This window comes from Lutjanus erythropterus, chromosome 6, assembly GCF_056507025.1.
Source record: "Lutjanus erythropterus isolate fLutEry1 chromosome 6, fLutEry1.hap2, whole genome shotgun sequence".
NCBI classification, from domain to species: Eukaryota; Metazoa; Chordata; class Actinopteri; order Lutjaniformes; family Lutjanidae; genus Lutjanus; species Lutjanus erythropterus.
In genome coordinates, this window is record NC_139322.1 from 4867033 (window position 1) to 4880461 (window position 13429).

At 40.2% G+C, this 13429-nt stretch overlaps 1 protein-coding gene across 2 annotated transcripts in view; it reads left to right on the forward strand.

The window, feature by feature from the left end:
• The window catches only part of tcea2 (transcription elongation factor A (SII), 2), a 16981-nt gene extending 8100 nt beyond the window's left edge, over positions 1–8881 (forward strand). For both annotated transcript variants that reach the window (XM_084719916.1, XM_084719915.1), the window contains exons 5-10: positions 1–126; positions 2249–2305; positions 4024–4178; positions 4598–4744; positions 4863–4934; positions 8444–8881. The exon at positions 1–126 is cut by the window's left edge. In XM_084719916.1, coding sequence (XP_084576042.1) covers positions 1–126; positions 2249–2305; positions 4024–4178; positions 4598–4744; positions 4863–4934; positions 8444–8452 — 566 coding nt within the window. In that variant the 3' untranslated portion in view covers positions 8453–8881. The remainder of the gene's footprint in view (positions 127–2248; positions 2306–4023; positions 4179–4597; positions 4745–4862; positions 4935–8443) is intronic.
• The last annotated feature ends 4548 nt before the right edge of the window (positions 8882–13429 follow it).

The following is a 13429-nucleotide window of genomic DNA, read 5'->3' on the forward strand; positions in this document are numbered from 1 at the left end:
CCCCAACCACCCCAACCACCCCAACCCTCCCCCCTCGGGTCACCTCCTTCCCTCCTGCCCCCGTCACCACCGACAGCGTGCGGAACAAGTGCAGAGAGCTGCTGGTGGCGGCGCTGCAGACTGACGGTGAGAAGAGACTTGTTTTTTTTTTAATCGACTGTTTGAATGAATGAATGAAATGAATGAGCCGATGAAAGAACATTTGACAGCTGACATTTCTAGATCGAAGCTACTTGTCTTTCAAATTGTCTTCGCACCAAATCCTTCATTACTGTTCACATTAACTTAAACATCAGTTGTTTAAAATCTGATCACAACTTCACGTTTGTTCTGATTAAGAGGGTTGATGAAATTCGATCATATCACATGATGTTTGAGGGAAGATGATTTTTTTTTTCCATTTTCAGCTTCTACTCAGCGTCTTCAGCGTCTACTGCAGTATTTCTCAAACTTTTTACACCATGCACCACCTCAGAAAATATTGATTTTTCCAAGTCCCACCTTACCCTTTCTTTTCTTCGTAATAGTTCCTGTTTGGATCCATAATTTTCAGTCTCTTCATTTTACCTCTGCTCACTGTATTGCCATCAAAGTTTAGACAAAACTTACTTTGAATCAGGCTTTGAATTACATTTCAGTGATTTCTGTGGGAAATTGTGTAGTATTTTGGTAGTGTTGAGTTTTTTAATTAATTTGTTTCATTTTAAAGAAATATTTCTGACATTCCTCCATGTACCACTGGTGGGAACTTGCATCCCACCAGTGGTACATGTACCACAGTTTGAAAATCTATAGAGTCTATTGGCAACTGTTTTTTCCTCTGAATGTTTCTGATTAAATTTTCATTTATAGAGCTCAGTAGATGAGATTAAACCTGGTTGCTCAGAGCTGAATGTTGGGCAGTTTGAGTCGTTAGCATAATGAGCTAATTAATTCCCAAAAAACTGTAAATTACTATAATTTTGCTTGTAGTCAACTTAAAAAGGTGATCTAAAAGTCTAAAAGTTCATGTTTGTGATGTCAGAAATCCTGAAACCCAAAATGTTTCATAACACGTAAAAAAGATTTTATGAGCAGGATTGCAGCTTCAAGCGTTATTTATTCTGCTTTCTGCAAAAACTGCTTCCTTTTTACTAGTTTTATTATTTCTTTTAACTAAAAACCTACCTGTAAAAACATCTCAAAAAACAGCTTTTGTTGTTAAAAATGTTATTAATGATTAATCTGCTAAAAAGGACATGACAATATTAAAATTAATGGAAAGTTTGTGACGAACTTCTGATTTTCCTCTTTATCAAAGCTGATGATGAGCTAATTATGCTAATAACACAAACTTCCCAACAGGCAAAAGTCTTAGCAACTGAGTGGCCTACGTATGACATCATAAAAGTTGATGGTCCAAGAAGTTTCCAGTAAATGAATGTTGGACAGATTAAGAGTGAATAGGGAGAAAGGAAGGTTTCGAAAGTTGACGAGCGAGCGTTGAGCAGTTGTGAGCGCGTGGGAAGGATCGAGGTTGTGCTCATCACAGTCCTGCGCTCCTGGGCCGCATCAGTGCACGTGGAGCATGAATGCTCCCTTGCGAGGATGTTTTGGTTTTTTTTCACTCTTAGAAAGTGTTCTGCTACACACACACCCACATGGTTTTCATGTGAGCAGGGTTTGGGACTAATTAAACGCCACAGAACGGCTCCTTTTCTCACCCTCGTTAGTCTTCTGCTTCTTTTTCACTGCAGCCAACGTCTCCTTCCTCTCCTCCAACCCCTCCTCCTCCTCAGCCCTAGTTATGTGGCATACATGTTAACCATTTGGCTAGATCCAAGGTCCACATTTTTCAGGGCTTTTAACAGTTTTCTGTGACCTTCTGCAGCCAACCATTAGCGATCCAACACATGCGATAGTGAACAAAATGTCAGGCATTGACACATTAGAGCTATCTTACATCAACAGCTACAGAAAACCAATTGTCCATCGTTTTCTGTGACTTTTCCAGGCCTAGAATACAAGATTTTGAAACTTTCCATGTCTGTAGGACTCTGATTAAAAACTGATTCCATTAGCTGAAGAATGCTGTGGGATAAAGTTAAAAAGTTCTGGAAAAAGATAGTAAGTGATCTTTGAGTTTAGAATATCATCATGAATGAAGCTCTCTGCTCTAGTTGTGGTATGGATCAACACGAAACCAATCAAATACCCAACTGAACCTTTTTAATGTGCATAAAGCTAAACAAGTGTTTGTTTGTTTCAGGTGACCACCAGACGATTGGCGTGGACTGTGAGCACCTCGCAGCTCAGATTGAGGAGGATATCCTTTCACGTCATCAGCGCGTCACGTTTCAACTACACAAGCGAAACACACGAACAAACAGAGCAGCTTTCACACCTGAGTGAAAGATCTTAACCTGAGTGTACCGACAGGGTGTGTTTCACTTTGTTCCATAAACACTGGAGCCGTGTGTGTTCACAGCGCGACTCCGTGAGAGAGCGATGTTGACCTGACAGCATTTTGTGTTTATGTAGATCAGTGTGGGTGGACCACAGAACAAGAACACCTCGCCGTGTAATCCTCCAAGTGATCATATGGTTTAATAGTTGAACATAAAGCGTTAAGCTCAAAGCACACATTTAGAAACTTTTCATACAGATACAGTCTGTGTAGCCTGTTACATTTTAAATCTGGAGTAAATCTGCTCTTCAGAGTGAAGAGGAACATATGCACCTCACTTTAAAGCCTTGTTTTTCAGCATAGATACAAAAACATGTCAGTAAATACACTCACCGGCCACTTTATGAGGTACACCTTGCTAATACCGGGTTGGACCTCCTTTCAGGCTCAGAACTGCCTTAATTCTTCGTGGCATAGATTCAACAAGGTGCTGGAAATATTCCTCAGAGATTTTGGTCCATATTGAAATGATATCATCACACAGTTGCTGCAGATTTGTCGGCTGCACATCCATGATGTGAATCTCCTGTTCCACCAGTGGACTGAGATCTGGTGACTGTGGAAGCCGCTGGAGTACAGTGAACTCATCGTTATGTTCAAGAAACCAGTTTGAGATGATCTGAGTTTTGTGACATGGCGCATTATCCTTTATCCATCAGAAGATGGTACACTGTGGTCATAAAGGGATGGACACGGTCAGCAACAGTACTCAGGTCAGCTGCGGCTTTTAGATGATGCTCAGTTGGTACTAAAGGGACCAGAGTGAGCCAAGAAAATATCCCCCTCACCATGACACCACCACCAGCAGCCTGAACTGTTGATACAAGGCAGGATGGATCCATTCTTTCATGTTGTTTACGCCAAATTCTGACAAGACCATCTGAATGTTGCAGCAGAAATTGAGACTCAGGCAACGTTTTTCCAATCTTCTATTGTCCAGTTTTGGTGAGCCCGTGCAAATTGTAGCTTCAGTTTCCTGTTCTTAACTGACAGGAGTGACACCCAGTGTGTTCTTCTGCTGCTGCAGCCCATCTGTTTCAAGGTTCAACATGTTGTACGTTCATAGATGGTCTTCTGCATACCTTGGTTGTACCGAGTGGTTATTTGAGTTACTGTTGCCTTTTTAGCATCTCAAACCAGTCTGACCGTCCTCTGACCTCTGGCAACAACAAGGCATTTTCTCCCAGAGAACTGCCGCTCACTGGATATTTTCTCTTTTTCAGACCGTAAACTCCAGAGATGGTTTTATGTGAAAATCCCAGTAGATCAGCAGTTTCTGAAAAACTCAAACCAGCAACCATGCTACGTTCAAGGTCACTTAAATCACTTTTTTTCTCCGTTCTGATGCTCGGTCTGAACTTCAGCAGGTCGTCTTGACCATGTCTACATGCCTAAATGCATTGAGTTGCTGCCATGTGATTGGCTGATTAAATATTTGCGTTAACGAACAGGTGAACATGTGGCCGGTGAATGTATATCTCCAGTCCCTAAGCCTGATGATACACAGTGTACATACAGTCTGTGTGTTTGATCATCACCGATGAGTGTTTTTGTCCTTGACTGCTCGTCGTGTCCACAGATCTTCCAGGAGTTCAAGTCGACAGATATGAAATATAAAGCTCGTCTACGAAGCCGCATATCCAACCTCAAGGACCAGAAGAATCCAGACCTTCGGCGCAACGTCCTGTGTGGAAACATCTCGCCTCACCGCATCGCCAGCATGAGCGCTGAGGTCAGCCCTACACGCATGTTGTCTCATCAGTACCTCTTCAAAGGGCTGTTTGAGTATTAAGGCTTGTTTAAGGGTTTAGAATCAGGTTTAAGGTTAGATCAGTTGAGGACAAGGAGCGAGGGAATCTAATTCATCAATGAAAGCAGTGCAAGTGTGTTTGTTTTTTGCAGATGAAGGTCAAAGAGAAGTTTTTATCCAAGACCTTTTTCTGTAGTCCTGTAACCCTCATTCCAAATATCTGTGCATCAGCACACGACGAGTGAATATTGAATGTTTGGCTCCCTTGAGCAATTTCAAGAACTTATTGTTGCATGAATACTAAAAAAAAATGCCCCATGTAGGCAGCCTGGGCGTGTGGTGTCATAATTTCAACGTGCCTGTGTGTGTGTGTGTGTGTGTGTGTGCGTGTGTGCGTGCAGGAGATGGCGAGCGCAGAGCTGAAGCAGATCAGAGAGGCTCTGACCAAAGAGTCCATCAGAGAGCATCAGCTGTCGAAGGTCGGAGGCACCGAGACGGACATGTTCATCTGCAACAAGTGTCACGGAAAGAGCTGCACGTACACACAGGTACCAAGACACACACACACACACACACACACGCTCAAAGAACTGTGTGCAGGCACAGCTTTGATGAAAATGCTTCATTCTGCTGTTTTTTCCTCTCTGTCCGCTCTGTGTGTCGTAGGTGCAGACCCGCAGCGCCGACGAGCCCATGACCACCTTTGTGTTGTGTAACAGCTGCGGCAACCGATGGAAGGTAAAGACACATTCAATACTAATAATAAAGTATACCAGAGTATTTAGAAAAAACAGACACTCCTTTAGTTAAACTGATCCAGAAGACGCTGTATTGAGGTGATGTGTTGTGTCATAGTGCTCAGTACATGACACCAGAGGTCAGTCTCTCTATTGGTGGAGCAGGAAGCTGAGCTCAGAAAGATGGCGACCGCGAGTGGCGGGGATAATGTTGCAGCGCTGGAAAAAAAATGTAACTTTATCTTGAGATGACTTCTTCTAACTACAAAAGCAGTGATTTAGCCACATGATTCTCTCCAGCTGTCACCACCGCTCAGCCCAATGATGTGTCAGTATTTGCTGCAGCAGCGTCATTGGGTCCTGCAGCAATAATCTATAGAAGAATGGTGCATTTTCTCATCTGTTCATCGCTATCTGTTCGTTATTTTAATGGCCCATAAAGAAAACTTGTCTAAGAAGGCAGGTTGCATGTTTGATCTGCAACATTTGAGGGTAGACAGTGTCTCACATGCTCAGCTTTTTAGCGTCGTGTTGCGTATCTCCTGGTGAAATGTCCACAAGGTATAAAAAAATAGATTTTAGGCCCGAGCCTAAATAGTAGTACAAACAGCTAAATGTTCACTACATCGCTGAACGTGCAGAAAAAAATAGATACATCAGCAAAACAACAAATTCACACAATCAAGTACACAGTAAAGCAGGTATCATGTACTGCAGAGTGCAGTACTACATGTATGCATGTCCACTAGATTGTGCCGAATCACCACCGGTATAAAATTTTACGGCATAAAAAAGAGTCATCTGTCATCTTGTGATATATCGATGTGTTCTCTAGCGTGCACAACAGTGACACAAGCCTAAACATTTTAACTTACCTCATTTCATGGTACATCCATTTTATGTTTACAAAAGAAATTAAAGGCAACACAACAGTTTCAGTGCTGATATTCTACCTCATTTGATGGTAATCCAAAAAAAAGATGCAAGGCAACTGTTAAGTTTTGACAGCATTTTAATTTAATTTTTTATAAGCAGTAAGTGTTTCACTGAATGTTTGTTTGGATTGCTGCTGTAAAATTTGAGTTCACTTTTATCAGTTGACAATCTTGTCCAGGCTCCTGAATTAATATCTTTATCATAAATTTCCTTTAAATATCGTGATATAATTTTAAAGCTGTACCTCTAATGACCACACATGAAAAAACATATAAATCTGTACACATCCTCCCATCTGAGAAAAAGACTTATATCAAAAGCTACAACATATATAAAATAAGGATTAAAAAAAATAAACAGTAATCTGTGCAATAAAGGTATGACCTGATGGTCAAAATAAACATTACATCCATGAGTCTTTATGAAATATGTGAACTTTATTATAAAATGTTACACACTTTACATCATCTCTAATGTTGAAAGGCATTCTGGGACATTATTTACTGACGTACATGAGGCAGGTCGAGTTATTTAACTTCACTAAGTAACTAAATAAAAGCACATCTGTTTTCCTCTTGAATGTCAGTAACAGACTCTCACCACAAGATGGCAGCAGAGACTGGACTCTGCTCCTCTACTTCTTCACTCACCTTCAGTTAGTGCAGCTTCCTGTTACCCTTTTATGTCCTCCTTACTCTCCTTCTACTGTTTGTCTTCTTTCTAAATCTTTATGTGTGATTTTTCTTATTTATCTCATTTTTCCTTCTTCTTCCTGCCTCGTTCTCCTCCCTCAGATTTCGTCCCTCCCCCCTTGTTTACGTCTCATACCTCCCCGCTGTCCTTTTCACCCTCATCCCTCTGCTTCCCTCTGCAAGTTTACTCCTTCCTCCCCCTCTCCTCGTAGTTTTTCCGGTCCCTCCCTTATTTAGCTCCTGGCTCTGGGTCAAGGTGAAGCGACTAATTTGAGAAGCTGATGGTTTGTGGGAAGTCTGTGTGTTGTTGTTTCGGCACTTTGAGAAAATGAAACGTGGTGGGAGCCTCCGACATTTTAAATGGAAAGTTTAATGATGTCTTTGACCTCAGGACCTTGGACAACCCCAACTCCAGAAAAAAGTTGTGGAAAACATAAATACAAAAACTTTGACCTCAGTTGAACACAGCACAGTGACAAGATGCTGAATGAATTTGATGCCTGCAAGATGTTACAAAAAAGTTGGTTCAGCATGTTTACCACCTTTTCTTCTAACATTTAGTCAATGTTTGTGAACTGAGGAGACTAATTGTTGCAGTTTTTTTGAAGTGAAATTCTTTCTCATTCTTGCTTGATATAAGACTTCAGCTGCTCAACAGTCCGGGGTCTCTGTTGTCATGTTTTGTGCTTCATCATGCACCACACATTTTCAGTGGGAGACAAGTCTGGACTGCAGGCAGGTCAGTCTAGTACCTGAACTCTTTTACTATGAAGACACGCTGTTGGAACACGTGCAGAAAGTGTTTTAACGCCGTCTCGCTGAAAAAGGCGTCATCTGGATGGCAGCATATGTTGCTCTTCACAGATGTGACAGTTACCCATGATGCCATGGGCACTAACACACCCCCATACCATCACAGCTGCTGTCTTTTGAAGTTAGTGCTGGTAACAATCTGGATGGTCCTTTTCCTCTTTACGACATCAATGATTTGTGAAAACAATCTGAAATGTGGACTCGTCAGACCACAGAACACTTTTCCACTTTGCGTCAGTCCATCTCAGATGAGCTCGGGTCCAGAGAAGTCTGCAGTGTTTCTGAATGTTGTTCATATATGTCTTTCTCTCTGCATGGTAGAGTCTTAACTTGCATTTATAGTGCAGTGAGAAACCGGCGACAGCCCCTGTAGTAATATGCTTTAGATAAATGTTTTATTTTTAATGCAGTGCTGCCTGAGGGGTCAAAGGTCACAGACATTCAGTGTTGGTTTTCAGCAGAGATTTCTCTGGATTCCTTGAATCATTTAATGACATTATGGATTGTAGATGGTGAAATCTCTAAATTCTTGCAGATTTGTGTTGAGATATATTGTTGTTAAACTGTTGGACTCTTTGTCCTCACAGTTTTTCAGAGTGGTGGACTTCGCCCTGTCCTTGTCTTTCGAGGTTGCCCCTTTGATACCCAATCGTGACGCTCTCACTATCACTAATGAACTTGTTTACCTGTCGAATGTTTCAAAGAGGTGTTTTTGGAGCATTTCACAACTTTCTCAGTCTTTTGCTGCTCCTGTCCCAACTAGTTTATTTTGATCATGAAATATCTTTTATCTCTGCATTCTGTTGTTCTTTATGTTTTACACAGCAGTCAACTATTTTCGAATCAGGGTTGCAGTTAGATTTTCCAAAGATGCCAAACATGATGGGCTGAATTTTTAGGAAATTCTTGTAAAAGGACACGTCGAACATCACATGTGAAAAGTTATTTTGTGAAAACAACTCAGAGTAACTTTGGTTTAGTCGAAGTCGAAGTTCCTGCTGATGAATCTTTAATAACAATCCTTTTTTCTTTGTGTCTCTTTCTCTCTTTCTTTCTTTCTTTCTTCCAGTTCTGTTGAAGAGGACGTGTGTGTGTGTGTGTGTGTGTGTGTGTGTGTGTGTGTGTGTGTGTGTGTGTGTGTGTGTGTGTACATTATTCTATCATGAAGCAAACTGACTAAAATGAATTGAATGTGGATTTAAAAAAAAAGAATTTATTTTTTTCCTTTTTTTTGTATAATTTCTTTATATATATAAATATATATATATATAAAACTAAAAGCTGTAATATATTTAGAGAAAAAAAGCCAGTTCATGTTGTCTATTAGTTGAATTTGTTTTGTATGGAGCACTTAGAGTTTATTTCTTATGATAGATGAAGCTTTAAGCCAGACTGAAATCACATTTAGGCCTTGTGGACACAGTGGATGTGCCTTTCTTTGCCATGTTGTGCTGCCACATATGTTGCCCTGAACATTTATATTAAAGTTGCTCTTGGATTAAGACGACATCACTCTAGTTTTTTTCTTTCTTTCTGACTTGTTTGGTTTTAATAGCTTGCAAAATATTGTCATATTCGTTGGTGTGATTGTATATTTAGGTAGAAAAGTAAGAAGAAATTGCTTGAATTGGTTTAGAAACGGTGTCAGCATTACCGTCTGTCAGAGACAAGTTGAGATAAATTTTTTAAACTGCAAAATGAAATTGTTCAATAAATTACATTTTCTGATCACTTCAGATTGATTGAGGTAACTGTGGCAGCAACTATAATCAATTTATGATTCAAACAGCTACAGCAAAACCAGATCACTGCTGACAAAATTCCTCCGTATGACATCAGAGATGCACGTGTCACTTTTATCCGTTCTGTGTGCATTTCACTTCGCCAGATTTGCAAGTTAAAATAAATAAATCACAATCGACTCAGGTATGAACCCGAGTCGCTGTCTCTGTTTTCCAAATGAGGCTGATGGTGCGAGCGTGTTGACAGAGGTGATGAAAAGTGGTGAGAAAGCAGAGCAGAGAAAGCTCCTGTTGTGTTTGTTGTGGAAACACTGCTGAGCTCTTTCCATACATGAGCATGAGAGAGAGAGAGAGAGAGAGCAGGAGCGACAGGGGAGGAGGAGGAGGAGGAGGAGGAGGAGGAAGGAGTGTGAGAGACCAGGTTCTGTTAGGTGTCGTCCTCCTCGATGGAAAACAGACTGAAGTCATGCGGTTTAGACAGAACACAGGACAGCTGGACCAAAGAGAGACATGGTTACTTAGTGAACTAACAAACAAGTCACAAACTGTTCATGTGATCTTCTCTCATTTTTGATTTCAACCATATTTGGTTTACAGCATGGTCGGGCTGAGAAATCATCTCTAAAATACCACAAATCACTTCTCGCCCTCAGGAACTTCCCAATGTTCCATCAGACCATTATTCTGAAATCCCAATAGTCCGGAAAAATGTCCCATCGGATCGAGAACTCACCTGTCAGTCCCAAAAACAAAGGCCCATTGCTCCGAAAACACACACTCTGCCTTCAGTTGTTGCTCCGTGAAACCTGGTCAGTCCTACTGAATCAGCAGAGGGTTGATAGTAGGCGTGTTCCAATTTCAATATTAAATTGAAAATCAATAGAGAGGGCTTTTATTTTCACGTCTTTTTAAAACCTGATGATGCAGATGGCGGCTGTCAGGGCATAAAACCAATGTTCTGTTGCTCTTTATGAATAAATAATCTGTAGTCTAATGATGGCAAAAAAAAAAAAGTTTCAATAATCAATCAGTTTGACACCCTTACATAATAGGTCATCTTTCTGGCCTTGCCAGTAGTTGGATGTGTTAGAGTTTAGGGAGAGAGTGTATTTTTGGAGCTAAAGGCTGTTGTGCCAATGGACTTTTGGTTTTCTTGCACTATTGGCCCATCAGAACAATGACATTAAAACAGTTGCTAAAAAACAAACAAACAAAAAACCAAAAAAAACAAAAACAAAACAAAAATTAGGCTAACAGGCTTCCTAAAGTAGTCACCAAATTAAACTCTACAGCAGGTGATGATGAACTGAACATCAAAATCGTAGCTAACACCTTACCGGTCCATATGTTAGCTAGCTAACTGCTAATGTAATAATGTAAGTAAATTAGCTAGATAATTTGGTAACCTTTCTGCAGGGTTATTATTTCCAATTTCCATTAACTTTTTCAGGAAAGAATTATGTAATTTGTACTTAATGTAAGATAAAATGTGAGATTTATTATTTTAGTAAAAGTTGTCTGCAGTTTATAAGCAGTTGTTGGTTGCCAGGGAAATTTCCTTTAAAACAACAGTTTAATTAAACCTAAGCGAGTACATATTCACCATGAATGATTTATTAAGAACTTTTTCCATGTTCATATTGAATGTATATTTGCTCACTTGCTTATTTGCTAACTTAGGATTGAGGCGTGTTGAGCTAACCTGCAGTCAGTTAGCTAAAGGACACTAGGTTAAGCTAGAACAGTCTCACCTGTAGCTAAAGTCTAACTAAAATAACAGGAACATTGTTAGTATTTGACCTATAATTACTATTTAAACTTATACAGTTCTTTTTAGATACTTATTCCAGGACATTTTCTGGGAAAACTAATAATTTACAAACCTGCAAAATATAATATAGTAATATAATTACCAAATGGAGAATAGTCTATGTGTAAAAAGCACTTAAGTGTTTTCGAACACACATCATGACACATGAAATTAGCAGAAACAAATGTTTTATGGTATAAACGCTATAAAACAAATAATTCATTTATAATTTTAAGATAAAATCAACATGTTCAGTGCCTTTTAGATCCTTTTCTGTTTGACTTTGATCCAGTATTAATTGAACTGACTGCTCCTGGTTTAATAACAATGGTCTGACACATATGAAAGTAACTAAATATTAATGTTGAGGTAACTTTGAAGCAGCACAGACGGTAATAAATTGACCATCTTCATGTGGAAATTCTGAAAGTGATGAGCAGGAGGAGTGAAGATTATCATCAGAAAACTACAGGGTGGAATGCTGGGAAAAAAAGAAAAACATGGTATGCGTGTAGGTGTGTGTGCGTCCGTGACACACAGAGAATCCATCGTAAACACAAACATATCAGGTTACAGTGAACTGTGGAAAAAGACCAGACCCGAGTGTCTGCTGGTTTCCTTTAGGAACTGAGTGTTGGGAGTGTCAACACCGAGAGTCAACCGCAGCGGCTCTGCCTGTTTCTGCTCAGTTCATGTTCACTTTCACTCAAAGTGCAGTTTCAGATCAGAATCGTGGCCGTTCAGAACTTTACTTTTCAACCGTTTTGAGGTACTGTTGTTCCCCTGTGTCTGGAGGACCTGAACCCACACTGGTTGCTCTCTGCGGTCTACTAATGACATTAACTTTTGGAATAATTATCTTACCATAATTACAAAAAGGGGTCACCAGGGGTCGACAGAACCCGGGCTGAGACACAACAGTTTAGACTGTTGCATGAAAAAGATTAAAAATTAAAGTTAGAATTTTTTTTAATCTGGAACAGGGCGGTCACGAGATGCAGGAGGTGAACATGCTTTGTGTGAATGTGTGGGAAGCCAGTGAGGGATCATGTTCTCTATTCCCATTTCAGTTTTTGGTTTCAACAATATTGTTAATGTTGCGTAACGCAGAAACACAGGACTCTCCTGGATAATGTAAGAATAATACAGTAACTTTGTGTCTGAGAAATCATGTTTGATTCATCGTTTTGACGCGTTTGACGGCTCTTGATCCTGACTCATTTAAAAAATTACGATCCCCTAAAGTGGAGTATTCAATACCTTTTTTTTGTTTGCGTGTGCGGCTGTCCACTCCAAAGTTTTTGTCATGCTTTATTAGGTGCTTCATTGTGTCAGTCGTATTCACAGTTTTTCCTGAAATAATCCTACGTTCCATGCATTTATGTTTTTTTTCTAGCCATACCACAAGTGTGAAATATGGGCATATTTTTGCACATATAAAATCATATAAGTATTCTTTTTTTCCCCCTAAACCAAAGAGGACTGAATGCAGGCTAGGGAAGTTTAGATACCACATGGTACTGGGGTATTTCAGTCGATACTGTAGAACGTACTGAGTACTGATATTCAGCTCCAGAAGAATCCAATCATAGCGATCGCAAATTCAAAACTCTTCTGTTGTTTCATTTGTTAGCATAAAGAAGTTAATTTGACCCCCAAATTTAAAGTGGACTGATTTAAGATGCAGAGCTTTTCTCCATCTATGCTCATCTCAGTCTTGTTCACGAGTGATGGTAAAATACAGCATGATGATTGACAGGGCGGCGGCCAAAGTCAGTTTCCTCTGGCGGACATCTTGGGCTCAGCCTTCGAGACACAGCGAGGAGCTCAGAGCAGAACCGCTGCTCCTTCGCGTCGAGGAGAGCCTAGCTGAGGTGATTCGGGTTCCGATTAGGATCCTTCTGGACGCCTTGCCTCTGGAGATTTTCCGGCCACGTTCCACTCGAAGGAGAACCCGGAGTTGACCCGAAACCTGCTGGAGGGATTAACATACCTGATCTCATATCTCATCAGTTTTCACCCACAGTTAGCAGCACGTGGTCGAATTTAAAGCTTGATGATCCGATGTTTCTTGCTGAAATTCACCCTGGGAGTCGTAGTTAACATCTGTCAAAAAATGTTTATATTCACAAGCTGTGCACAATGAGGACAGTTTGATGCTGATCCAAACATGTCGAAGAGCTCCGTGTTTTACTTCCAGCACCAAATATAGCAATGTCATCAAAATAACCAAGTTTATTGTTATCTGCATTTAATTTTTTTTTCATGGAGACTATCAAATGTGCACATGATAGCTTTGATCAGTAGCAAGGTTCTGCTATTTAGGGATTTTGCCCGTTGTCAACATCTTCTTCATACATTAAAGCAGAGGTGAGTCCACTTTATTTGCTCCTTATCTCATTTGTCTGTTTTCAGTTTTGCTTTTACCAGCAGTGAGGTGTGTACAGATTTGGCCTGTGTGTGTGATGTTTGGTTAATTAATATTTGGTGAGAGCTACATCAC